This window comes from Sturnira hondurensis, unplaced genomic scaffold (genome assembly GCF_014824575.4).
Source record: "Sturnira hondurensis isolate 20B ecotype Veracruz unplaced genomic scaffold, ASM1482457v3 Scaffold0001872, whole genome shotgun sequence".
In the NCBI taxonomy this organism is placed as follows: Eukaryota; Metazoa; Chordata; class Mammalia; order Chiroptera; family Phyllostomidae; genus Sturnira; species Sturnira hondurensis.
In genome coordinates, this window is record NW_028074503.1 from 22,084,650 (window position 1) to 22,112,080 (window position 27,431).

The 27,431-nt window shown below is 39.4% G+C and overlaps 1 protein-coding gene across 5 annotated transcripts in view; it reads right to left on the reverse strand.

Annotated features, from left to right (window-relative positions):
• Positions 1 to 567: 567 nt before the first annotated feature.
• The window catches only part of HDHD2 (haloacid dehalogenase like hydrolase domain containing 2), a 30,817-nt gene continuing 3,953 nt past the window's right edge, over positions 568 to 27,431 (reverse strand). For 4 of the 5 annotated variants that reach the window (XM_037033913.1, XM_037033902.1, XM_037033893.1 and 1 more), the window contains exons 2-7: positions 24,877 to 24,987; positions 22,193 to 22,401; positions 17,217 to 17,301; positions 7,947 to 8,163; positions 5,844 to 5,907; positions 568 to 1,389 (exon numbers count right to left, since the gene is read on the reverse strand). In XM_037033913.1, coding sequence (XP_036889808.1) covers positions 1,286 to 1,389; positions 5,844 to 5,907; positions 7,947 to 8,163; positions 17,217 to 17,301; positions 22,193 to 22,401; positions 24,877 to 24,977 — 780 coding nt within the window. In that variant the 5' untranslated portion in view covers positions 24,978 to 24,987 and the 3' untranslated portion in view covers positions 568 to 1,285. Of the gene's footprint in view, positions 1,390 to 1,654; positions 1,702 to 5,843; positions 5,908 to 7,946; positions 8,164 to 17,216; positions 17,302 to 22,192; positions 22,402 to 24,876; positions 24,988 to 27,431 lie in introns of those variants that run through there. The other variant, XM_037033929.1, reaches the window with a different exon arrangement.

Sequence of the window (27,431 nt, forward strand, 5' to 3'; positions counted from 1 at the left end):
TCGGCACAAACAAGAACAGAGTGCTCACCAAACCACCAAAAGGAGAGGAGCTGCCATTTACTCAGCTTTGCTCCCCTGCACCTAAGACCAAACTGATCTCTAAACAAGCATCAAAACCTGAAGCTCATTAACATCAGTGTGTACTTCAATAAGGTGAACACTACAATGATGTACAATTACATGCTAATAATTCAATGCCCAAGAGTCCTGTAAAACAATTGCAAAGGCCCAGGATTATCACAGTATGCAAATGCACTAGGAAGATCATTACCTACTTAGACTCCTTCATTTTGGTGGGTTTAACATAAGAATAATCCATGCAGCCAGACGAGATTTCATTTCACAGCTGTAGTAACCAAGTACATAAAAGCCCGAATCTGTCCCAATAGCTTCTAAAAGATTTTTCCCAGAGTGTCAGAGGCAAAAATAATGAAATCTTGCAAATGTACAGTTAATAGGACCCTAATGGACACTAACTTCAAAAATGCATGGTCTGTAAGACATTAAAGGCTTGATTTTAGTTTCTGCACTGTTCCTGTTAATAACAATGTCTAATTAAAACATCTGTAAAATACTGATAGTTTTAATTTTACATAAAATTTCCAAAACAACTGTTACACAGTATAATAGGTATCTGCAATGAATAGGTTATTAATGGAAATATTATTTTAAATTAAAATCAGGTTCTAAATTTAAATTAGTCATCTCTGGCTAATGAAGAGAAAAGGAAGTCATCCGTGCTGGGAATAGTGCTGCACATAATCTAGTTTTCAACATCCGTTAAAGCAAATTCACTCAGTCACTTGGGCTAAAGGACAATTTATTTTGCTTCTTCTGACATGTACTCTACTTGGCACGTCTGACAGGTTTCACATGAACTCAGTATTAAAACTACAGCCTAATGCACCTTTCAATTCCATTCACAATCCGGACCTGCCCTCCCAGTTTACTGGCGAGGAGACAGGAAAGAACAGGACTGCCTGCAGTGGGTTCTCCCTCCCAGCCCTGCTAATCTGATGAATATTTTAAAAAGAATGGCATAAAATCTCAGCTCTCCCTTTCCTGGGTCTCATCTTCTTTTACAAAATAAAACAAAAGAGGGAAGCAAGGCCGGGTGGCTGGCTGCAATTCAATACCTTTCTTTCTAATCAACGCACAATAAGAGAGGGCTGCACCCCGCCAGCGCTGCGGGGTGTGTCTGCCTGCGCTGCCAGTGAGTTGGTGAGGGCTCCACTCCAGACGATGAAAAGCTGCGTTTCAGGTTGCTTCCAAGTCACTCAGTGGTTCACAGCAGATGCTGCAGAATGTGGTCCACAGCATGAGGGAAACTCTCACAAGTTAAGTAAGGAGGTGGGTTAATTTTTTCTTCATCCGTTGCTCGATATTTGCCTGAAAGGAAAGTACAGCAGGTGAACAAAGCTGCTGCTGCTGGCATGCCACAGTGACCACGCTCCGTGGACACCCAGGCCACCACAGAACCGCCCTCACAATTACTAGAGAATCAGGAGCTTCATTATCTCCCAAAGCATCTTTTATTGAGGCTTCGGGATGCAATGAAGAAATTCAGAAAGCTATCCCATGGAGCATTTCCCCAGGCCCAGTAGCCTTTCACTATGGACAAGCGAGGTAACGGGTCACCTGACAGCTAAGGGTGCCTTCGGATCTCCACAGCTGATAAAATCATCTTCTACCCCTCCAGCCCTAAAGAGAAATGCTGAGTAAATCAATGCTTCTAAATGGAAGCCCAGACCCCACAGGGCAGAGGCCTTGTCACCTCCCGAGGGGGAATGCTGCCATCGGGAACCCTGTCAACCTGGCATATGACAGAGCCCGGCATGAGGAGGGACAGAGTGATGGATGCTCACAGGCCAGGGCCAGCAGGACGTGCCACATGCATGGCAGGGCACCAAGGGACAGGACACCACCTGCTTCTCCCCAGACTCCGGCTTTCAAGACCTACAACTGACCTCGCCAACACAGCAGAGGAACCGTTCCACACAGTGGTCACAGAGCTTTCACACATGCAAAGCAGCTGACGCTGGTCTCTCTTCAAACACCCTTCATGGGCCCCAGTACCTCTCAGAAGAACCTCAAATCCCCATCGTTGCCTAGCAGGCCCTCTGACATCCGGCCCCAGCACCCCTCTAACCTCAGTGGGCGCACCCTTCACAAAGCTGCAGTCCCTACTGCACCCGGCTCTTCTGAGGACCCGGCATTCCCCTTTGCCTGGAAGGCTCTTCTCGCCTCCCACCCTCATACTTCAGGTCAGACTCCACGTTCCCATTCACAACATCAACAACAATTTGTAATTACATATACAGTTTTCTTTGTTTAATGTTTATCTCACACCTAAGACTATTACGTTCTCTCAGAGTGGGGACCAGGCCTGTTACATTCCCAACGTACCCCCAGCACCGACAAAATGACTAGCACAGTGTAAGCATGCCTCAGCTCTTTTTTAGGAGTGGAAGGAAAGAAAGAAGGAGAGAATTGCAAGGCGCTGCTTCAGGCAGGCCTTGTGGAAGAGGCCAAGCACCCGGCCCTGGCTGCCTTTGTATTTGCCTTTAGGGCAAATGTGTGAAAGTCAAGTTTCTTAGCCATGTTGATAAGGACTTGCAGAATGGTTCTGCATAATCTGGCCCAGCAAGTGGGATTTCTACAGAGTACAAATTGACCCAGTGCCTTATATAGGTGTGATAGTTCTAGCACCTCGCATTGTGTCTGGCATACAGCTGATGGTCAATAATGTTGGCTGAGTGAATGAAGCAGACCACCCTCACCCATGCCCAGCTCACTTACTGTGGCAGTCTGTGCTTTCCTGGGTGGATAAGTGATGAATGGAGGAAGAATACGGGAAGGCCATGGTTATGATATTAGAGAAAGAGTAATCCCATCTTTTCTAGATGAGTTTTTTACAAGCTCAACAGAAATTCTAGTTAGGACAAGTTAAAAATCTTTATTAACAAATCATTAAGCAAATGTATATTGAGCACCTATGATGTGCTACTCATTAAGAAATAAAACTGCTTGACCATTATAGCTCAGCTGGCTGGGCACTGGATGGCAAAGCAAAAGGTCACCTGTTCCAGTCCTGGTCAGGGCCCCACACCTGGGTTGCAGGTTCAGTTTCTGGTTGCGGTTTGTACAACAGGCAGCCTATTGACATTTCTCTTTCACATCAATGTTTCTCTCCCTCTCTTTCTCCCTCCCCTCCCCTCTTCCTAAAAATAAATACAATCTTTAAAAAAAAGCAAAATTATTCAAGACTATATACACAAAAGCACTTATTACTGAGTAAGTTAATGTCTTTTTAAAGATTGTATTTATTTATTTTTAGAGAGGGGAAGGGAGGGAGAGTGGCAAACACCAATGTGTGGGTGCCTCTCACACATCCCCTCCTGGGGACCTGGCCTGCAAACCAGGCAAATGCCCCAGACTAGGTATCAAATCCGCCACCCTTTGATTCACAGGCCAGCACTCAATCCACGGAGCCACACCAGCCAGGGATGAATAAGTTAAATTCTTTTTGATAATTTTCAACACTGGGAAACCTAATACTTGTTTAAATAGCACTGAGTTCAAATTCACTAGTAAACTCCGCTTTCCTGCATGATTTCAGACACTGAACTTATTTAGGATTTTTTGGACCAGAGATGAGCAGTTCCAATGGGACTATTCTGATGAGTTGAACTTAGTAGCATTACCAGTTATTCTTTTCAGATTTGACTGCGTTACGCTGCTGGCACTTTTAAGACGACCTGGATGCCTATGTGATAGGCTGATCACAACCAAGTGCCGGTCAGAGAAGAAGGCAGCATCAACGGAGACCAGTGGGGGAACTGGGCCGAAAGACACTGGCACAGGACCAGCTCTGATGCTTAGAGTAAATCCTTAATTATGTAAGCTAAAGAAAGGAAATGTTCATGGGAATAATAAACAAGAGAAATAATAGTTACCTGAGAATTTTTTTTAAAGATTTTATTTATTTATCTTTAGAGAGGAAAGGAAGGAGAGAAGGAGAGAAATATCAATGTATGGTTGCCTCTTGTGAGTCCCCTGCTGAGAAACTGGCCTGCAACCCAGGCATGTGCCCTGACTGGGAATAGAACCCTGATCGTATGGTTCACAGGCCCGTGCTCAATCCACTGAGCTACACTAGCCAGGGCTGGTATCTGAGAATTTTTTTAATGACTAGAAAAAAAATGGTGAATGGCAGGAATTTAAAAATTAAGATATAGGAGAGAATCATCAGTGTGGCTATTTTTCCTGACTTTTTCTGATACTTCCTCATTTTTCCCTCCTGTTTCCCCCTAAAGGGCAGTAATGCTCCTGAAAAGGTGGAGATCATTTTGACAGAGAAATCTGAGAAAACCTCCATTAATTCCCGAGTGACCAGAGTCACCTGCAAGCTCCAGTGGCTCACTCCAAGCCCCAGGCAGAAGGAGACTGTGTTTCCATGTTCACAAAGGGTCTTGCCAGTTACTTCTTATGCAACTGTAGCTATAGTTCCATTTTCTTGTTTCTATTTTTTAGTTCAACATAGCTTTTATGCAACCACATTTTCTTCAACAAACATCATAGTCATGAGTAAAGGTACCTTTTTGAAATAATTTCCAACTGGCAGCTCTTCTGTGACTTTGTTTAAATCTTCCCTTTTATGAACAGCCTATTAAATAGTTCTACTACCGTTATATGAAACCAGGCAGACAAGCTCACAGAGCCATCTATGAAACCACTTATCTGCCATTTCATTTATAAGTGCCCAATGAAAATTCCTGAATTTCTGGCTCTCATCTTTAAACATGTGCTATTAGTTCCAAGCTCAGCAGGTACCATGTGGGGGCGGGGTGAGGGTAGGGGACCTTTTCATCACATTTGGAAAGGCTCATTAAGTTCCCAATGCGACAGTATTCAACCCCACACCTTTAAAGCTAACAATGCACATAAGAAAACTGCACAAAACCATACACTGTACTAGGAGAGCTAGAAGTGACCTGTCCAACCTCATCATTCTTAAAGGATAGGAAGAGGTGTAGGACATTGACTGGAACCTCACACAGCCAGTTGGCGCCAAGCTGAGGCCAGGACCCCAGACGTTTAAAGAGTCCACTGTAGACAGAATATAGGATTAGCTGTGTCCTCCCCATTAAGTTCCTTACTTCTCTTTAAATTTATTTGAGGAACCACAAAGAGTGTAACTAATTGTGGTACAGAAAATAGTTCCTAAAATAGTTAAGTGAAAGAATGAAAAAATTTGTGTGTGTGTTTTAGAAGTTGCACACATCGGTGAACACGATACCTTACACAGATGAGGCATTACAGAGCTGTACATCTGCAATCCATGTAACTGTATTAACCGATGTCACCCCAATAAATTTAATTAAAAAGTAAAAAATTATATTGAAAACAAAAAGTACAAACATTAACACAAAGCATCAGCTCTCTTAGCTGCTCAATTCCTAAAGAGATGCACTGCATCTTATAACTGGCACAAAAAGAAAAGATGTTTTCACAGGGCACCACAATCAATGGACCTTGGTCTGTTCCCACGTGGTACCTGTATCCCTAGGAAACCATGTAGATGCTGACTGCCAACTGTGTATGGCTCTCTCTGGCTAAGTACGAAAACACCTCCGAACTCCCATCCTCCTAATGTTGTACAGCACGGGCCCTCCCACACGGACTGTTTCCCCTGTAATACTCAGACCATTTTATTTTCGCTTTGTGGAAGAAACAGACTTAAAGTGTCCAGGGAGCTTCGGCATTTCTGAAAAAACGTTTCTGTAAGCAACAGCATATTCTACCATCCTGTTTCGGAGAAGGCTTACGCAGAAGATACATACCAGTTTTCACTAAGATGCCCAGCATGCCGACATTCTGAGCCCCACCAACGTCATCCCGGCAATCCTAGAGAAGCGTAAAGAAAGCACTTAGTATGTCTTCAATGAACTTGACAATAAAACCCTACCAAATGATGTGACTTTGTAGGCTGGATGGCCAACTGTGACCCCACGATTTTATCCTTTTTTAAAAGAGATACTGACTTTTTTTTAATCCTCAGCCGAGGATATGTTTATTGATTTGAGAGAGAGAGAGAGAAAGGGTGAGGGTGAGAGAGAGAGAGAGAAACACTGATGTGAGAGAGAAACATCAGTTGGTTGCCTCCCATATGTGCTCCAACCAGGGACCTAGGTATGCTCCCTGACTGGGAATCGAACCACCAACCTTGTGGTGTACAGGATGACATTCCAACTGAGTCACCGAGTCGGGGCCTCTGGTTTTATCTTAAATGAAAGCCAGGAAAATGTAAAGACAGATAAACCCACCCGTAACAGTCTGAGGGAGCATACTGTTTGGAAAGGGGAGTGTCACAGTGGTGGGAGGTGTCCAGAGCAGTAATTCTAGTACCCAGACACAAAGAGCAGTCCTAGTTCTTGGAGTTTTGCCACACGTCCATCGATCTCCTCTTAAAACAGATCATGGAAGAAAGTGTCCTACCCATGTGGCAGGTTTTAAAGTGAATGATCTGAAGGCAGACAGTGCATAAGCTAGATTCAGAAGATGGCTGTTCTGCTGCCCAGGTAATATATTATCCTTACTCTCCATCCGACAGCCTCTACCAGGTGCAATCAAGTCCAATCAGCTGCCCAAACAGACTGTGGCACTGCCTGGTATTTACTTCATGCGTGGGAATAACAGAGTAAGTAGTTAGAAAAGGAGGTCCTCGTCCTGGCCAGGTGGCTCAGCAGGTTGGAGTGTTGCCCTGGAAACTCAAAAGGCTGCAGAACTGGGTGTGTACAGGAGGTAACCGACTCATGTTCCTCTCTCACACTGGTGTTTCTGTCTTTCTCTCCCCAGCCCCCACTCCCTCTCTCTCTGAAAGCAGTGAAAAAAAAGTCCTCTGGTGAGGATTAAAAAAAAGGAGGTCCTCTCTCCAATTCTTGTTCAAGATGGGGATGAATACAGTACACTTGGTTGACTGTAATGATAAATCCAAGGTAATAAAATCCCAGGACTGGAAGAAACATCAAGAAAATCAATCCTGCTAGCTCATGTCTATTAGCAGGATTCATTCAGACCATGCCTGAAGAAAGTGCTTTGTCTTTTTTTTTTCTGTTAAAGTCATTAATACTATTCAGTAACAGCCCTTGGAAATGAGTTTTAGAATGTCAAAATTCATTCAAAGTCTAATTTAAAACCTTTTCTGATGCATCTCAACTTGCCCTGTTGAAGCAGTGAAGGTAGAGGAAAGGAAGAGAAGGAAGAAGGGAGGTGGGGGAAAGTGGACAAGGAAAGGAGGGAAGAAACTGCCACTCTCTGGGACACCAAATGACCCTGCACGAAGCTGCCACAGCATGCCCTTCTACCTCCTACCCCGTCTGCAAACCAGTATCCCCCAGGATAAAGAACTGTGGAGTCTCCAGGCTCAGAGAGCCACTTCTTCATACACAAACCTACCTAGGAAAGTCAGCTGAAGGCTTGCCAAGAAGAATAAGGTGACCGAAAAGATGGTTTCTCAGAAGAGTATCAAGTTCAGTGATCCTCCCACTCAGTGTAACATGAACAAATACATACAGCAGTGGAAGAGGATATCGAGTAGCCTGCGATACATTTGCACCATCACAAGTTAAGAAAGCAAGGGACCTATGGTTTGTCTTGGAGGGACTGAAGAGCTGCAAGTTCTACTTCCAGCTGTGCCACTAATTGGCTATGAAAACTATATATATCGGCTATATATATCTCATCACACTATAGAGAATGTCCTAAATGATCAAAATTGCAGTTCTTTAGAAGAATACCACCAAACAGCTCCTGGAAACCTGTTTTTGGGCAGCCACCTGCCATGGTCAGTAGCAGGCTGCCTGTGTTTTGCAGATGTGCTTTGAGGGTGGCTCTCCCCAACGTGACAGGCAGGCTCAGGGCATCTCTTGGGCTCTTCTACTTACATCTCCTATCATGACGGCATCCTCAGGTTCACAGCCAGTGCCCCGCAGTGCTTCCAAAAAGAACGTTTTCTCTGGTTTTCCCACTACTGTGGCTTTGGTATCTGTGGCATACTCCAGAGCAGTCACGAATGGGCCAGGCCCCAGGGCTAAGCCATCTTTCCTCTTGTAATACCTGGCTTTGTGGATTGCTATCAGCGGTGCCCCATCCAGGAGTAACCTAGAGAGACCGAGAAAATGGAAACTGGCTAAAAGCAAGGCTTTTATGCCTGGAAAAGAATGTCGTACTTACAAAGTGGTTTTATTCACATTCACAGAAACAAAGAGTTTCTTATTAACTTTTAATGACTTGCTGTCTTCTAATGAATTTGCTAAGAACTGCTGGGAATTACACTCAAATACACTAAAGAAAGGTGATAGATTATTAAATTTGGGATTGCTTCAACCTTTTACCTTTAGTGGTTTCACTTTACCCAAATCACCAGGGAAAGAATTAGGAGAAGTAAAGCTAAATAAGACACTCAAGGGAAGAAGCTTAACTTGATGAGACGAGTTGTCGCAACCTCCCCTCACAGTGAGCAGCAGGCTCGTGAGCCCTTCACAACACGGCACAACCAACGCCACAGAGACGCACGCAACTGACTCCTAACACACCCAACTCCCTGTTTCTTCTCCTCCAAAATGTAAGTTGCTTTCTAGTTCAGAAATTTAAAATACAGCATTTTACAAATACTTTCTGCTCGTACATTCCCCTGTTCATTCTACCTTTTGACAGCTTCTGATGTTACTTTGCAAATCAGGCCATCTTCTCGGAAGAACAAACCAACAAGATGTTGTGTTTGTGTGCGGTGTGGCATGGTTTAGCCAACAAGGTTGAAGGGACAGCCTTTACTGCCAAATCTCCTTCTCTGTCCTGACATAGGACGTCTTCATACCAAACCAAAGGGCGCAAAGAGTTTTCCCATTAATTTGATAACCAAACTCGACGGATAACTAAAGATCTCCATTAGTGACTCAGGAAAAACATAGCAAAACAAATCCAAAAAACCCCACCAACTTCTTAATGCTCCCCTACCAACCCCCATCCAAAAAAACCTACCACGCATCCTGACAGAGCAGCCTGCAGGCGCAGAGCAGAACAGTCACACACATATTATCACCTAATGGAAGGCAGGACACGATGCTTTTTAAACTGCTTTTTTAACCAATGTAATAAATGATCTCACTAGCTTAATTTACTTTAAGTCATCTACTTAGTTAAAATATTTAGTATCCATCGAGGAAGAATTCATCACATCTTACCCTTCACAATTATGAGTAATTAAGCGCTCAACTATGAAACTGCTAAATTATTCTTGTCGGTGGGCATAAAAATGCCTTCCTGTGGGAGATGCAGAATTCAGACATTTATGATTAAATATTTTATTAAGTAAAAACCAATACTGGACTATTACAGGGCCTTACTGTTAGTTACTACAAATTGCTCACAGCACAGGACAGATCCTTCCAATTTACTCACGAATATTAATACAAGTTTATTTTTAAAGCAGATCTTAAAATCCACCTGTTAGGAGACCTGATAAAGCCACGATGCTGGCCTTAAAGAACCACAGCTGATGGCACTGAGATAATAACGAGTGATTTATCTATCTCCCTCTTGTCACCCGCCCCTCATCCCATTTATTTGCTACTCTACCACGGAACTGGAATTCTTTATGCAACAGACCTCAAAATTGCTTTCCACTTACATAGCTAAACTAAAAACTCATTTGATTTGACTTTGTTAATATTTTATTATGTATTAACTGGGTATAAGACTTATCAGCTTGATTGATGTGTGTACTTAATTCCCAAGCAGTGCTTTAGTGCCCCTTCCCTGAAAGGCCGAAACCGTGGGTTCCTCTGCGTTTCTCTAAATGGAAACTGTGCTGCACGCGGTTGGGAAGATGGGCTCCTGCTTCTGTCGTACTCCGCACAGCACAGGCTCTACCGAGTCTTCAAAGAGCCAAGTCAGGATGGACTGAACGGTACACTTTTTCTAGGACACAGATTAAAAGATCTTTTATAGTTAAACACATTTAAAAGTATCAAAAACAGACATCCCCAACACTTGGAGGATTTTTACACTTACTAGACAGGGCAACCAAGGGTTGGTTGTTCTTGACACTGGATATGATATATCAGAGGGAAATCATATGTGAATTTTGTCTGTCTAACTACAAGCCTACTGAGGTACCAGAAGCCAGGAAAAAGGGGCACAAAGAAGGCTTGATGCAAAAATCTCTGGCCGTGAATTCCACGTAGGAAAAGACAAACACTGAAAAATCTTAGTGAGGGAGCAGGGCCACAATATAAACATCTTAGGCAAACATCTAGTTCAGTGCTTCTCACCCAGGGGCAGTTTTGCTTTCCGGGGGACATATGGCAGTGTGTGGAGGCATTTTTGGTCGTCACAGATGGAGGAAGAGGGATGCTACTGGCATCTGGTGGGTGGAGGCCAGAGATGCTGCTCAATGTCCTACAATGGATATCCCTGCCTCTCCCCACCCCCAGCATCTTCTGGTCCAACATGTAGTACCTATGTTGCTTAAAATAGGTAAGAGCAAATCACTCCACATTTGTAGGCCAGGTTTCCTGTCAATGAATGGGTTGAACTGCCAGGGTTTTTCGACCTTAGCACTACTGATATTTTGACAAATTGGATTCCATCAAAATGAAGAGCTTCATGTTTTCACACTATTAAGAGAGTGAAAGTGCAGGGATAAGACATCTGTAGTGCTCATATATAAAATGAATTCCTGCAAATCAGTAAGAAAAATACAATCTAATCAGAAAGAGTAAAAGATTTTAATGGGCATATTGCAAATGAGTTACCCAATGGTCAACAAGTATATGACAAGGTTTCCAGAACATTTCTCATCAGGGAAACACAAACAAATCACAGTAAGATGCCACTGCACACACCAGACAGAGCAGCTTCAATCACACAGACTGGCCAGAGACTGGTGGGAACTCAGAGCAACCCAAACTCTCATTCATAGCCAGTGGGAATATATGACTTGCTATAATGACTTCAGAAAATTGTTTAGCAATATTTACTAAAGCTAAACAAGTACTTATCTTATTACCCAGTAATTTCACTACTCTACAGACCCAAGAGAAATGAGCCCATATGTCCCCCCAAAGACATGTTGAAGAATGTTCATAGCAGCTTTACTCATAACAGCCAAAACTGGAAACAATCCAAATGCTCACTAACAATAAATAATTTGTGGAACAGTCATACAACAGACTGACTACACAACAACAAAAACAAAGAAGATACAAAGCAACAACAAAGCACTACTACCTGCAACTTGAATAAATCTCATAAAAAGGCAAAAATGCTACAACTGTATGATTTCATTTATGTGAAAGCCAAGAACCGGCAACACTGGGAGTCAAGAGTGGTGGTTACCTTGAGGAGGAAGCGGAACTGACTGAGACGGGGAGCCTTCTAGGATGCTGGGATGTTCCAGATCTTGAACAGAGGGGTTACACAGGTATACCTATGCGTAAAATTCTACTGAATTGTCTACTGATAATTTGTATACTTTACTGTGCATCCTGTACAACGAGGGACACAAAAACCCCAGAATTTATTTATAAAAACTTGTATATTTATTCTTACATGTTTAAACTTCAGTCACCTTCAAAGTACTCTCCATCTGATGCAATACACTTCTGGAGGCTTTTTTATTCTCTGCTCAAAACAGTGTTTGAACTCCTTAATTTTGATGCCTTTTAGTTCTTTTACTGTTTTTTGTTTCACCTCTTCCACATTGGCAAAACGTTTCTCTTTGAGAACCTTTTTCCTCAGGGAAACAAAATAAGAAACTCACTTGGGGCAAGACTGGGTGAATAGGGAAGGTGGGGCACAGCGGTCACACCGTCTTTGGTCAAAAACTGCTGGGCACTCAGCAGTTGGGCAAGTGCACTTGTAAATCACCCATCACGAAATGGGAAAAGGCAGTGACAGATTCTTCAAAAATACTGAAGCTGAACGCAGCCTCTCACAATGCCAGCCAGCACACTGATACAGATGGGTTCCTGGAACACTCACCTAGCGGGGGAAGCCTGCACTACCAGGAGCCTACCCTCCAAAAGATAATTATGATTTTGGGGGGGTCCCCCCTTGTACATTAATTTTTAAAACACAGGTAACAATATTTTTATGTGTTTTTTTTCACCTACAAACTTTTATTTGGAGTAGCAAGAGTTGCCTTGATCATACAACCATCTCCTCACATTAAAAAATAAGAGCAATTAGTGACTAAAATTAAACTCAACTGTGTATTCCATGAATTTCCAATTGGTGTACAAAGCATTCCTTGCATAAACTAATGGAATGCTTTAAATAACTCAAGTTCTTAAGTCTAATACAATTTCTCATGGTCTGGACTATAATTAAAAAGACTGCACAGCAGTCAGCCCTTCCAGAAGGGGCAAAGCCCATAGAAATACTTCTAACTGGAGTCCTGCTACCGTACTGCTCTGGAACTCCTCAGAGCTCTACGTGCTTAGAAAAGACTCAGGAGTTACTGCACAAATGAAGTAATAAAGGACGCCACTGTTGTTGATCTTTTTTTCTCCATTTCTAAGGCACTGAATATATGGAAGTTAATTAACTTTTAATTTTTTCTTGAGGAGATAGGGAAAAAAGCAATCCAACATTCATTAGAAGCCATTTATGGTGATAAGAATCTGTTCCTGAAAAACACACAAAAAACCCAATTTCTGCACATCTTTAAGATTTTTGAGGACTCTTGTGCCTTGTAATAATTCTAGACAAGAAGTAATTAACTTCAAAATTAAGTCATTTTGAAGCTTCAACATATTATTCTTAAGCAGCCTTCCACCTTTTGCATTTAAACGTGAAAGCTGTGATGTTACTTATTTTCAGACAGAATGACATTTTAATAAGTTCCTTTAGAAGCTTGACAGCAATTGCTCTAAATTTATTTAAAAAAAAAAACTTGAACTTTTCCTAGGTTAAGCAATTTCATGTAGTTTTTTTCCTCAAACTATACTTCTGAAAAAAAAATCTTAAGGAACAAACAAATATTGCTTAACAAGTGTTCTCAGAAAGTGTTTTTTTTAAAACTAACTTCAAAAACTTGGAAATAACCAACAACAGGAAATGTCTAGCTAAGAGGGATATGCTGTGGGAGCCAAACATGTTTAGAAGAGTATTTAGAGTATGGAAAAACATGCACAATATATTGCTGAGTTTTTATTTTTTTAAGATTTTATTTATTTATCTTTAGAGAGGAAGGGAAGGAGAGGAGAGAAATATCAATGTATTGTTGCCTCTCATGAGTCCCCTGCTGGGAACCGGCCTGCAACCCAGGCATGTGCCCTGACTGGGAATTGAACTGCGATTGTGTGGTTCACAGGCTCGCGCTCAATCCACTGAGCTACACCAGCCAGGGCATATTGCTGAGTTTTTAAAAAGCAAATATCCACACAGTATATATACAGTCTCATCTTTGTCTAAATATGTATGTGATGGAAACAAACTAGCTTGGTGGAAGGAATACAGATGATTTTGTTTATTCTCTTTTGTACATTTAAAATTTTCCACCATGGAGACATATTACTTTTCTGTTTAGATATTTTTTAAAAGATTTTATTTATTTATTTTTTTAGAGAAAGAGAGGGAAAGAGAGGGAAAGAAACATCAGTGTGTGGTTACCTCCCATTTCCCCCCACTGGGGACCTGGCCTACAACCCAGCATGTGCCCCAACTGGGAATCGAACCGGCGACCCTCTGATTTGCAGGCCAGCACTCAATCCACTGAGCTACACCAGCCAGGGCTGTTTAGATATTTTTTAATCTTGTTAATGGTAAGTTCAAATCACCTTTGCCCAGGTAGCCTTCCTCCTAATAGAAATCATTAAATTTAATTGTAATTGATCTTTTACTAGTATGCTCAAACTTTGCATTTCTAAATCAGGTCACAAGATGAAAAAGACCTTGCTATAAACTAGTATGACAGTTGTGAAAATGAATAAACTAGAACTATGGATATGCATCCTGAGGAATCACACAGTATCACTAAGAAAGAAAGAAAGCTAATAAAGTATAAAACATGCAAAATAATATTATATACTGTCTAGGGATACCTACATACATGTTATAGTATATTTAAAAATGCATGCAAATGATAAACACAATTCAGAATCCTGATTAGTTTTGGGTCTTGGGTGATAAAACTGGGAAGGAATATGCAGGGGATATCAAATGATGTCGATAATTTGTTTTTTCTTACATGGCTTCATAAGCACATGAACATTTGTTACATTATTCTTTGTGTCTTTTAGTAGTATGTAAAAGACAAAAAGACACCAATGGCTCTCAGGACTTAAATGTTTTCTAGAATCCAAACCTCCAAATCCTATCTATTCCTTATAACTGGTTCATATTCTTCTCTAAAGTCAATTCTCTAGGATTCCGTGTTCCCAATCTCACTCAGATGTGTAAGACATATTTGTAGCCAGATTGTACCATGCGTGGGGGTGGGGGGGCACGACTCATTTGAAACAGTAAATAAGAAGCAGTGCAATGTGGGAGGCTAATGCCTCCACCTGAGGGCAATACGCCCCTGAAGCTGGTGTTCAAGGCGGCTCTGCAGTGGGGTTTAAAATCCAATGTTTCTTCTCATTATCAACCTGAACAGTAATTTAACTGGTCGGTGGTTCATCTGAGATGTCTATATTTGCCACTTACAATCCAAACAGCTGTAGTCATTGGTTGTAAGGCACAGTCTCTGTGGAGACATCAATATGCAAAGAAGAGCAAGCCCTAAAACCTTCTGTTAACTCTCCCCCCAGCTGTTAAGTGCATTTGTGAAATTAGAGTTGACCTACAAGTGCACTGTAATGCTTTCAAATGTAGTATTTAGAAAAATCAATATGGTTAGGGAAGTGTACTAATTAGACAGCATCCGAGCAATTATAAAGTCAGTACTATGTCAACATACATTTTTATTGCCCCGAGTCTAGCATTCATCTAAGACAGAGACCAATTAAATATGTCCTTCCCAAATTACCAGCTAAAATCAATCAATACCTTCTCCTTGAATTCTCTGGTAATTAGTAGGGGGAAATTCGGAAGTAAGAAATTATAGTACATTCTCTATTTCAAATGAAAACTGATTTTGGTATAGTTGGAAACCTTGCTCAAGGAGAGGGGATATGATATAATGTCCCCACCCCAACCCCAAGAAGCCACAGTAGAATAATTGAAGTAGGTGAAGCAAAAAGAAATTTTAACACCACATACCCCCTACTGTATCTTCTTGCACTGTGGCACAGCAGTGGACTTCCAGGAAATAACTGCAGTGAACAGATACTGAGCAACTGTAACAGCAGGTCTGTTTCTCTTAAACAAAGGCTTAACTCTCAGAATAACTAAGTGCATTAAGTGGTCATAGTTTCCATTAACTGAGGCTCTAAAATGTACACAGGGAAAAAAAGTGCTGTTTATGGCCAATTAGATTGTACACAAAGACAGCCATTTTCAAGTTCAACAGCAAAGAATGTGCCCAGATGTGCGAGCCTTGTAGTGAGTTTTAGTTTCCTACAAACATTCTGATTCTAGGACACATACATCAAGAAGTGAATTCTACATCAAATAGAAGTTAGAATGATTCTTGTAGACCTTTGTACTGGTAAGAAAATGTTTTTATAGCATTCTTTAATTTAAATACCAAAATTTACAGAGTCATTACAAAAACTTTTTAAGGTAGTTCAAATGCATCTTTATGTAATATTTTAAAGTACCTGTCATAAATTAAAAGATCAATTACACTGTTCAATGGTTTGACAAGAAGTAAAAGACAAGATGAAAATGAAAAAAAAAATCCCAGGGAAAAAGTCAGTCTCACTCTAGAGCAGATTTGTAGGTAAATTCTGATCCCATTTATCTTAGGAAGTAGGAGAACCAGTATTTAGTCTTCCTTGTAGAAGCAGCAGCAGAAAGTTCTTAAAAGTAAAATGCATACACAATGAATATCTATAACCTATGTGTTAGCTGTGTTTCCCTAAATTTCAACCAATAGCCATTGGAACATCTCTACTTAGATACACCACATGTCAAACAGCCCGACCTAAACTGATCACTCCTGAACCCCACAGGAGTGTTCTCCATCGCACGTGCTCAGGTTACAAACTTGTCCTTCTTGACTCACTGTCCTTCTTCACCTCCTAAACTCAATCATTCATTGAGTCACGTGGACACTGCCTGAATCTGGTTTTCTTTTCTTTTTTTTTAATAAAGATTTTATTTATTTTAGAGAGACAGTAAGGGAGGCAGAAAGAGAAGAGAGAAACATTGATGAGTGAGAGATACATCAACTTGTTGCTTCTCACATGCCCTCAGCTGGGGACCTGGCCCCCAAGCCAGGCAGGTGTCCTGCCCAAAAAACGAACCAGTGACCTTTTGGTACATACGCTGGCGCTCAATCCACTGAGTCACACCAGCCAGGGCTGAATCTGGTTTTCTTCATCCCTCCTAATTCCAGTTCAGACTACCAGTATCACTCAGAGAATAATTTCTTAGAAAGTATGGTCAAAGGTGTCTACTTTTTTCCATAGCCTGGTTCTCACTGGAGGAAGAGTCGCATTTACTATTTTGGGTGCATTAGCCTGGATGCTGTTTTCTGTCAGAAATCAGCATAGTCAGTGGAGAATCATGGGAGTGATGATAAAAGATAAAACTTCTAGCTTTAGGAGCTGCAATTTTATTATGAATTTCTGCTCCAGAATATCGATTCTATAAACCAAAGAAACCCCAATGATCATTACATTTTAACACATTCATCACTTTTTAAAAACCAAGTAGGACCAGCCCTGGTTGGTGTGGCTCAGTGGACTGAATGCCAGACTGTGAACCAAAGGGTCACTGGTTCAATTCCCAGTCAGGGCACATGCCTGGGTTGCAGGCCAGGTCCCCAGTAGGGGGCATGTGAGAAGCAACCACACACTGATATTTCTCTCCCTTTCTTTCTCCCTCCCCTCCCCCCTAAAAATAAATAAAGTCTTTAAAAAACAAAACAGGTAGAACCATAATAAATACTATTTGATGTTGATCTTGTGATTTTCAAGGTATCTGTCCTAATGTACAGTCTAAGTGAGAGAAAGTAAAACATATATAACCTTACGTGACAAAGACTCAAGATGGGAAATAGCAAAGTATATGATCAGGTGAAAAATACACAGCTAGAGACTTACCGGAAAGCTTGATTCAGCATTTGATAATGGAAATGTTCTGGTGCCAACCCTATGACCACAGCATTAGGATCACTTGTTTGTATTCCTGGGAAGGGAAAAAACGATGTGACTGTTGAAAAATGCAATGAATAGTGAAGTCACTTTTTATAATAAAGCAGCTTTAGTCAATCAAGTGTAAATTTTGCTGTAGGAATAATCTGTGGTTTAAGAAATTATCCTGCCCTGTGTACTTTGGAAATAATATAAAAAATACATGAAAGAGTATGCCTTCTGGTATTTTTGCATATTTCTTTCGCATGGTTCTACAGCTACTCAGTAAGTAGAATATCTGACCTGAACTGTGTAACCTGATGTTCTCAAACAAGTAATTTCTAACTTCAAAAAGCTTTACTGATTACAATCAACAAGGACAGCCACGAGTTCCCCACGAACTATCAGATCAATAGTACCTGACGGGGGAATGAAAATCTAAGAGGCAAGGGAAATTAGACACTCTTATTGATACAGGTGAGGTTAACACATTCATGTGAATATGTAATGCACTGTAGATTCTACCATTTTCTGCATAATTCCTCATCTACTTTAAGTGTCATAAGTATTCCTCTATAATGTAAGCATATTTTAGGGCCCTGGTACGTGAGAACAGCACTTCAGAAATGACAACCAAATGAGTACATTCACCACCACAGTTATTAAAAGTCTGGCTAAAGGTTTTTTGGATTATCCACATGCCAATTCCTATTTCCCTCTCTTATTGGCTGGCATTTGAGCATTTTTCATGATCAAGACCACTAAAATGTAAGGGAAAGAAGTAGGAAGAGTAGATTATCCAAGATTTCCAGTTTTCTCTCTACCAGCAACCATGAGTATTCAGTAAGTGATTAAAGTTTATTGAAGGAAGAAAACAAAATCACTGGCTACAATGGAGTTAAAGTTTTTTGTGTGCCTTTATTATTTCATTTACCGCTAGCAAAGATATTCAGTGACAAAAAGGTATTTCTTGCTTTTCAAAAACCCATCTACTTCAACTTTTTCATGTATAGAAGGATGTTTCAGACGTTGTCCTGAACCGAATGACTAAGATTTCTTCCATACCAGGGACTCTGCTTTTATAACCCCACACCAGCTCATTGCTAATACAACTAGGACCTTTTTTTTAAATCCTCACCCCAGGACATGCTTATTGATTTTAGAGTGAGGGGGAGGAAGGGAGAGAGAGAGGGAGAGAAACATCACTTACGCACCCTGACTGGGGACCAAACCCACAACCTAGCCCTGTGCCCTGATAACGAAACAAACCTGTGACCTTTTGGTTTATAGGATGACACTCTAACCAACGGAGTCACATTGGCCAGAGCACAACAAGAATCTTAATCTTCTTTAAATAAAGTCAAAAGAGAAAAACCTGATTAAAATATTGTTTTGTAGTACTTCAATTAACCCAACACAAATACATTGATTATAGAGTGTATTTGTCATTATTTTTAGTTGTGCCCAGTTTCTGACTACCATTCTCATAATCAGGTAATTCACTAGCTCATAAAGCTTGGTAAGAAGCAGAGCTCAACCTACCATAACAGAGGCTAAAAACACCAGATATTTACCATATTTTTCAGACCATAAGATGCACCTAGGTTTTAGAGAAAAATAGGAAAAAAATTTTGAAGCAGAAAAATGTGGTAAAATATTCTGTGGGCTACCCAAACAGACTTTTCTTTCTCATAGAAATTTTCAGAAATATGTAAAAGTAGAAAGACTGGTGTAATAAGCCTTGATGTACCTATCATCCAGCTTTAGCAATCTTATCTATCATTCTCACCTATCCTTCTTTACTTTTTTAACCAATTTTATCTATCATTTTCTATAGTTTTTGAAGTCTTTTAAAAGCAAACCTCAAATACCATGTCATTCATTTCAGCTTTTCATATTTCATAATTTATTAAATATCACTCAATACCTAGCCCACATCTGAATTTCCCCAAATGTCTCAAAATGTCTTTTTAGGTCTGATACGTAATTGGCACCCAATAAGGTACATACAGTACATTTGACTGTCATTTCTTCTCCTCTGTAACAGCACTGCGCTTACTGGAGCAACCAGATCATCGATCCTGGAAACGTCCCACGTTCTGGGTCTGACTGACTTGTTGTAATATTAATTTGTTCCTTTACCTTATTTTTCCTGTAAACTTTGAATTAACTCTAGAGGCTTCATAGATTCACATTCAATTTTAGGCAAGATTATTTCATAGGCAATGTTATAAAACTCCTAATTATGTCACATTGTGAAGCACAAAAATTCTGCTTGATCTGGTACTTGTGATGTTAAGGTTGATCAACAGGTTTAAGTGGGGTCAGGCCGATTCTTCTCTTTTCGAGTTTCCCATCAGCCCTTACCTAACGTGCTTAAACTCTATGGACATTGTTGCCTATTTTGTTAGGGCTTCCCAATGGTGGTTTTTTGATTTTGCCATTCCTTTTGCATTTACTAGCTGGAATTCCATAAAGAATGTACCCTTATCAAATATTTGGTTACTCTAAAATATAATTCAAATAGCAAAGGATAAATGCTTATTCAACTCCCTTAATTTTTTAATTGATTTTTAGAGATAGAAAGAGTAAGGGGAGAAAAAGGGGGGGGAGAGAGAGAGAGAGGGAGAAACATTGATTTGTTGTTCTGTTTATTTATGTAGTCATTGATTGATTCTTGTGTGTGCCCTGACTGGGGATCCAACTGGCAACCCTGGTGTATTGGAATGATGCTCTAACCAACTGAGCTACTTGGCCAAGCATGTTTCACTCCTTTAACTTAGCAATTTTCAAAATATTGATTTACTACCCTAACAAACTCCAACAGTGACCAATGAGTTCTGAGAAACTGAGTATCATTTGAACTCATGGCATTTTATATATTGTTTGTGTTGCGATCCATTGCGATTATTATTCTTTTTGATGCTCAAATTACCCCTTCAAACTGGCCCCAGGGTCCTCTAGACAAGACCTCCTTAGCCTTCAACAGTATCCTTGCTAACACAGTTAGTTCTCCCAAACGCACACAATATCTTCCCTGATCTAGAATTAGTCATTACTCCAAGGAACTAAACTGGGAAATGGTAGCAGACCCCACAGTGTGAGCATTGGGTTGTCACTGTTTCTAGGCCTTTCCAGGGGAAGATTCTAGATAATATGTATTTTTCCAAAGAAAAAGGGAGTTGATAATGGTATTTTCAATTAAAAATTAATAATACACAGCTTTTGATTAACTAATTTGATTTTTATATTTGTACATGTTCTCATACTTAAAGTCCTGGATCTTAACAATACTAGCACAATTACTACTTTGTTTTATCCTATATGTATGATACAATATTACATATAATTTAAATATAGCAATACCAACATTACTAATAAGGCTAAACTACTGAATGCAGTTTAAGATTTCTTTGCAGTTCTTTGATCCTTAGAATTTATCCTACTCTGAACAAATAGTCAAAATACTGTATTTTGATGTCATTTGAAATAATTCTTTTCTCTGAGTGGTTATGTCACCAACTTTATAAGTTCATTTGTTCCAATTTGTTTTTAGTTTTCAGGTGCTGGTTTGTTTTTAACTGTTTAACTGTCTTTTAATTATGTAAAATATTTATATGCTTCCAAAGTCAAAACTACGTAACAAGGTACTTTTAAATGAATCTCCTTTCCTTCTCCCTTCCTCCCCTTTTAGATTATCATTTCTAGCAGTTTTTCATTTATTCTTCCTTAGCTTCCTTTTACAAATACTGTGTGTGTGTGTGTGTATGTGTGTGTGTACATATATATATTCATTTCCCTCTCGTGAAGATCACTCCATATCAGGGGATAAAAATCTTTATCACTCCTCACTTTCTAGCTCCAAAGCATTTTGTTTTATGGATATTCACAATTAATTAATTAATCACTTCCAATAATTATTCGGGTTGTTTCCAACCTTTACTATTACCAACAAAGCTACAGTGAGCAACCTTGTTCACATGACATTGTACATTTTTGTAACCATATCTTGGAGACAGATTCCTACAAGTGACATACTGCTCATATGCACCTTTGATGCTCTATTGCCAAACTCGTCTCCACTGGAGTTACACCATCGTATATTCCTGCCAACACCCAGATTCCTCTAATGAACATATTTTATTTAATTCAGCCAAAATTGGTTGGCTTATTACAAATAATTATTATTCTAAATAATAATTCTTGATACACTGAGAGCAGAAGTTGTGAGGTTCTGCTCAAATGTATATTCATGCCGAACTTCCCTAATCATTACCTGTACAGCCGTTACAGGGTTTTATATTATATTTACCATTTTCCTATACTGTGTCATTTCAGTCTGAGTATCATCTACAAAACAAAGCAATGTGGCAAAGCTTCATAAAACCAGGATATTTTTCCAGAGTCTGTTCATTTTTCCAAAGAGAAAACAGTTTTATTTTCTCTTAAGTGAAAGTATTTCATGGTCATTACAAATATTTCATACAATACAGAATGGCACTTAGTATTGAAAAAGGAGCTACTGGATTATTTCATTTAATCAAATGAATACAGTGGCTCATGAACCAAGGATTATAAACTCAAAGTAATTTTGACCTGTGCCTTTTCAAACTGTGGGTCATGATCCATTAGTAAATTACAAAACTAATTTGGAGGGCTCTAAACAGCATCAAAATCAAACAAAAAATTAAGTAAATCAAACAGAAACTAAAGTACTTCTCATACAGTCAGTATTATTTACCATGTATAAACATACACATTTATGTACCAGGTTCTATGTAATGTTTCACTTACTGCGGACTGTGGTCAGAACAGGCTAAAGAAACACCAATTTAGATTCAATGATAGGAGCAAATCGGAATAAATACTTCGAAACATTCAGTTTGAAGAATGACTTACAGGAAGATGTGAAAACCCAGTTTTTAAATCTTTCCAAATTCCCCTACCTTTGAAATCAGGTAACGCCCGGTCGTCCACTAGCAGCATGGGCCGGACCTGCTTCTGCTCCACCAAATTCCTGGCTGCAGTCAGAGAAGTAAATATCTCATCTTCAGAGATATCAAACTCCAACTTCTTCAGTCTCTCCAGTAGGTCTTTCTTACTCTCTTTGGTTGTATTGGTCACAAATCTAACCGTTACAGAAGTACCACGTAACCTGGAAAAGTACAATTCAGATGTCAACAAGGCCACTTTTACATTCTAGCCCCATAAAATCTCCTAATTTGGTAGCACTTACCAAAGGTCAGAAAATAAAAGTAAATGTTTATTACCACGATCTTTTTTGTTATCTACCCAGAATTGCCTACATATTATCTACACCCAACGGGGCTGCTTTGTTGCCAAAGGCAACAAAGTCAAAATGTGAAAGCTGTGTCCACCTTTTTGAGAAGCTGCTGCACTTTAACTGAATTTTACTGTAGAGTTTTATCAAAGAAGGGCAAAAAACAAAGCTTGGTAAGTAACCACTGTGCTCACAGAATATGAGAGGTGAAAGTTACTTTAGAGATTATTAGTGCAACCCTCTCTTCTTAAAGAGGAGAACACTGAGGCCCAGAGGAGCTAAGAGACTCACTGAGCTTTACATGGCTGGGTAGCAGCAGAGCTGGGACGGGAACTCCAGTCTGCGCCCTGGTATAGGACTCGATCTCCTGCGCTAGATAACAAAGGACATCTCGAGATGTTGTCTTTTCCTTAGCCAGTTAAAGACTGGCCAAACCCTAGTGGGTTACCAAATTTATAAACAGAATCTATCTGGACATCTCAAAGAAACATCACATTTAAAAATAATAACAAAATGTTTTCTCCTTCAACTACTTACACACAGGATTGTTCTGATTCTGTGATCTGCTTTTGGAACTTAAACTGGCAATCAGGTATCAGAGAAAGACTTCATGACAGCCTGGCTTTCTCTAAAAGTAAAAATTATTTTCTTGGTCCTACAGTTTTTAAATCCAAAATCTAGAGAGAATTCTAGTTTAGCTACAATTTAAAATTTTATATTGATACCCTATTGCTTTTTATTTTGTTCCCCAAATGGATACAAGATGTGAAAGCACTCACCACTATTTAAAACACGCAAGCACATAAAACAGAAAAGAGATTCTTAAGTATTCGTGCAAAGAACATTAACTAAATTTGTATGATTAAATAGTTCACGGTAACCATGATTGCCTCTATGATATCCAGCTTTTCTGAAAAACACATTAAAATTTGGTTTATCTCTCAAAAGAAAGTAATTATTTCAACACAACTGTTATCCTAAAAATGAACATGTAGAAGTACTGAAATAACCACATAATTTTTAATAAAGGTTTTTAAAAAACTTTTATATTTTTTACTGGTCCCTCACCTTCTCATAGTCCGTTTGTTTCTATAGAAACCAAAACAATATAGCGATTTCCCTGGATGGAAACCCACCAGAGCAATTTGTAGGCACCGGCCCCTCCAGAATGGGAGGCTCATGGTTACAGAGATACTTAATGATGCCATTCGTTGTTCAGTAGAAATAAAGAGATTTTTTTTCCGATCCAAAGTGGAAAGCTCATCTTTATAGCAGCATCCTGTCCACATCCTTTTCCAGAGAAAGCCTGACTAACAGATAGTGTTAAGGAGTCAAGAGTAAGTCCAATTATGCATCCAATTTTCTTTTGGCTTTAAACAACACACTGGCCACCTGTACAATGAACATCATGACTCCTAACCAAACTGACAGCTTCCAAATGATGCCTACCATACATACAAGTCTCTTTTCAGTTACTGATTCTCCAAATGGAAAGTAAGCTCCCTGAGACAATGCAAGCAAGGTCTGTGTCCATCTTTTATCCTCATGCTTGGTACTGTGACACTAGTTATTAGATTTTCTGAATAACAGCATACTACTGACTATTTTAAAGTGGAAAAATGATAAGCACCACATGCTAAGTATTGCTGACTTTGAAAACTTCTCTAAATTATTTTAGCATTAAAGTGCTTAATACCAATTATTAGTACTTTTACACTGGTGTTTGTTTTTGTTTTTTTGTTTTTTAGGACACTCAGAAGCAAACATTCACATTCAGTTTACTTTAACAATTTTTTACTATGTCCCCAGTTTGTAGCTAGACATGTTAATTATGGTGGCTGATACATCAGAAATATAAAACAGTCTCTAACCTTCTAAGGCATTAAATTTAGTTGATGGAAATAATTCTAAAATATCAAGTTCCTTAATTAAACTGTATTTGAGCAGCTTCACACTCAATACTAGATCTCAGATGAAGGGGCAGGGGGTGGCACTATGCCTCTGTGTAGGTGTGTGTTTTACTTCCAGATTCCTCCACATGTGATTTTTCTAGAGCTATTTACTCTGCGTTTTAGAATCTTGAGTTTTCATTCACAAATTTACATTATTGACTTGGAAAAAGATACACACAAAGAACAAAGATTAAAAGGCCAAACCCAATAAGGGCTTGGAGCACAATGCGTGGAAGATATTACAATGTGTGCACCTTCTAGCTAAATCCAAGGCAGTTTTTGCATATATGGAAGCTGGTGAAATGCCATCTTAAGGCCATGCATTTAGCTAATGATCTGCCTTGGTGAAACGGCATTTACAAACGTATTTGTCAGCTGAACCTGGAGGATGGCTTGCCTTTTAAGAGCTTCCTGCGCGCCTGGCACAGCTGCATCTTCAATGTGAAGTGTGCCATTGAGATCCACCAAAACAGCTTTCAATGCTCGGCGTGCTGCCATCCTTCATTCCCTAGGAGAGAGTAAATGAAATGAAAGATACAGTTTAGCAAACAATGGACAATTAAAAACTGGGAAGTCTTCAAAAATATCATTTGGAACCAAAAAGGCAATGCTCAGTGTTAAGCTGTTTCTTCAGGGGGAAAATGTGGTTTTTGAAATCAAAATCCAAAATTTGACTCACAAAACTTTTCTAATGCTTAGATTTTTAAAAAATCTTGAATTGAAACTATAAAGGGGGAAAAAGAGAGTTAATTCAAACAATTACTATTTATTTTCGGGTTTCTTAAAATAACTCTGGTGTTAACAAATTATTCATTTATTTTATTTTTAATTCTTTTTAATCCTCTCCTTGGGATGTGTTTATTGATTTTAAAGAGAGTGAGAGAGACAAAAAAAACATTGATGTGAGAGAGAAACATTGATCAGTTGCCTTCCATATATGCCCCGACTGGGGATGGAACCCCCAACCTAGGTATGTGCTCTGATCGGGGAATTGAACTGGCAACCCCTTTGGTGGACAAGATGAACGTTCCAACCAACTGAGCCACCCAACCATGACCATTTATTTCATTGTTAAATATAATAATAACATACTCTGAAGAAAGGGTATATGTAAACACTAAATCACGGGCAAAATCTTTTTCATCTTTGGTTATATATGATGAAAATGTTCTAATCACCCATCTCCACTATTGTATCCTGAAATGACATACATGGCCAAGGAGCTACAGTATTTACAGGTCACTGAGGAGGGAATTTTAAGTCATACAGTAATTTTAAAGTTGAGAAATACTGTCCTCACATTACAATGTAAAAGTTCCCTTTTGCACATTTTCCCTTTAAAATTTATTATGAGCTATATCCTTCATACCATGGAATGTATAGTCTAAAGATAATAAGGGAGTGGGTATGAAGAGTACAGAAGCTAAAAAGGATGGGGCTTAAAAACATTCACTTTTCCCCATATTTTGTTTTTATAATGAAAAATTTCAGACATACAAAAAGGTATCAAGGATAATATAGCCATCTCCTTTACCCACCCTTCAGTTTTAGAAATAAAACATCACAGACAGAGTTGAGGCCCTCTATGTACCCTCTCTGATCCAATTTCCTTTCTTTCTTTCTCCAAGAAAGTTACTCTCTTGATTCCAATGAGTTGAAAGCTTTGATTTAATGTTATTCTTTCTATTGTAGTGACTTGCTTTACCACTCCACATTATGGTTAGAAGATATATCCATGTTATCATACATAGCCACTGTCCATTTTCACTACTGTATAGCATTCCATTGTAGTAATATACAGTATGGGGAATCTATTAACAAAATAAACTGATGTACAAAATAAAATCAGAGGCATGGATTGACAGCTGTCAGAGGGAGGGAGAGGTGGGCAACTGAATGAAAGAAGGTGAAGGGATTAGCCAAAGAACATACAGGAATAACCCATGGACACAGACAACAGTGTGATGATGACCAGAGGGAAGGGGGAATGGGCTGGATAGAGGTGGGCAAAAGCAGAGGAAATGGGGGCATCTGTAATAGTGTCAATAATAAAAATACATACCCCCCCCCCAAAAAAACCAACTTATGATGGCTAATGTAAACATAGTGACAAGTACTCTGGTAAAGAAAAAGAAAAAACTACAGCTGCACACATCGTCCTAAATAACTCTCAAAAATCTACTACAGACAGAAAGAAGGCCGTTGTAGGAGCCTACACACAGTACGGTTACAACCACAGCATTAAGATACAGGAATGCATACAAAGGTGATAAAACTGCAGAGGGGAGGGAACGGTCCCAGGAGGGTTAGACCTCGACCCCTCCAGGGGATGGGAGGGGCTGCAACTGGGAGCGTTCGAAGGGAGCCTCTAAGGTCTTCTTGCCACAGCCCCGTGAGTAGATGAGTGTGTTTATTTTATTAAAATTATCAAAAACTGACATCTGTGTTTTCCATACTCTTGTGTAAATGGCATATTTCATACCAAAAAATAGTGGTGTTATATTTTAGTCAGTCATTTCTCATACATTTAATATAGTTATAAAAAACTAAATTAGTTCATACAATTTTTATATACTCAGTATAACAACCTTTATCCCCCAAATATTTTGATTTTTAAACAAATCTTTGGTTCTGTTTGTCTTTTATAATATACCTGCTGGGAGGAAAAAAAGAGTGAAGAGAAAAAAAATAAAAAAGATATTAAAAGTTTTGATTAATCAAGGCTAAATTGCAAAATCCTCTCCTCTGTAATAGCTCCTATATATTATTCTATTTCTGAACGTTATTGTGACCTTGAAATAAAAGATTACATCAACAATAGCATCAGAATCAGTTTGTTAGTCAAAACACCGGATCAGGGGCGTCAAACTCATTTTCACTGGGGGCCACATCAGCCTTGCGGTTGCCTTCAAAGGGCCAAAATAATTTTAGGACTGTATAAATGTAACTTAC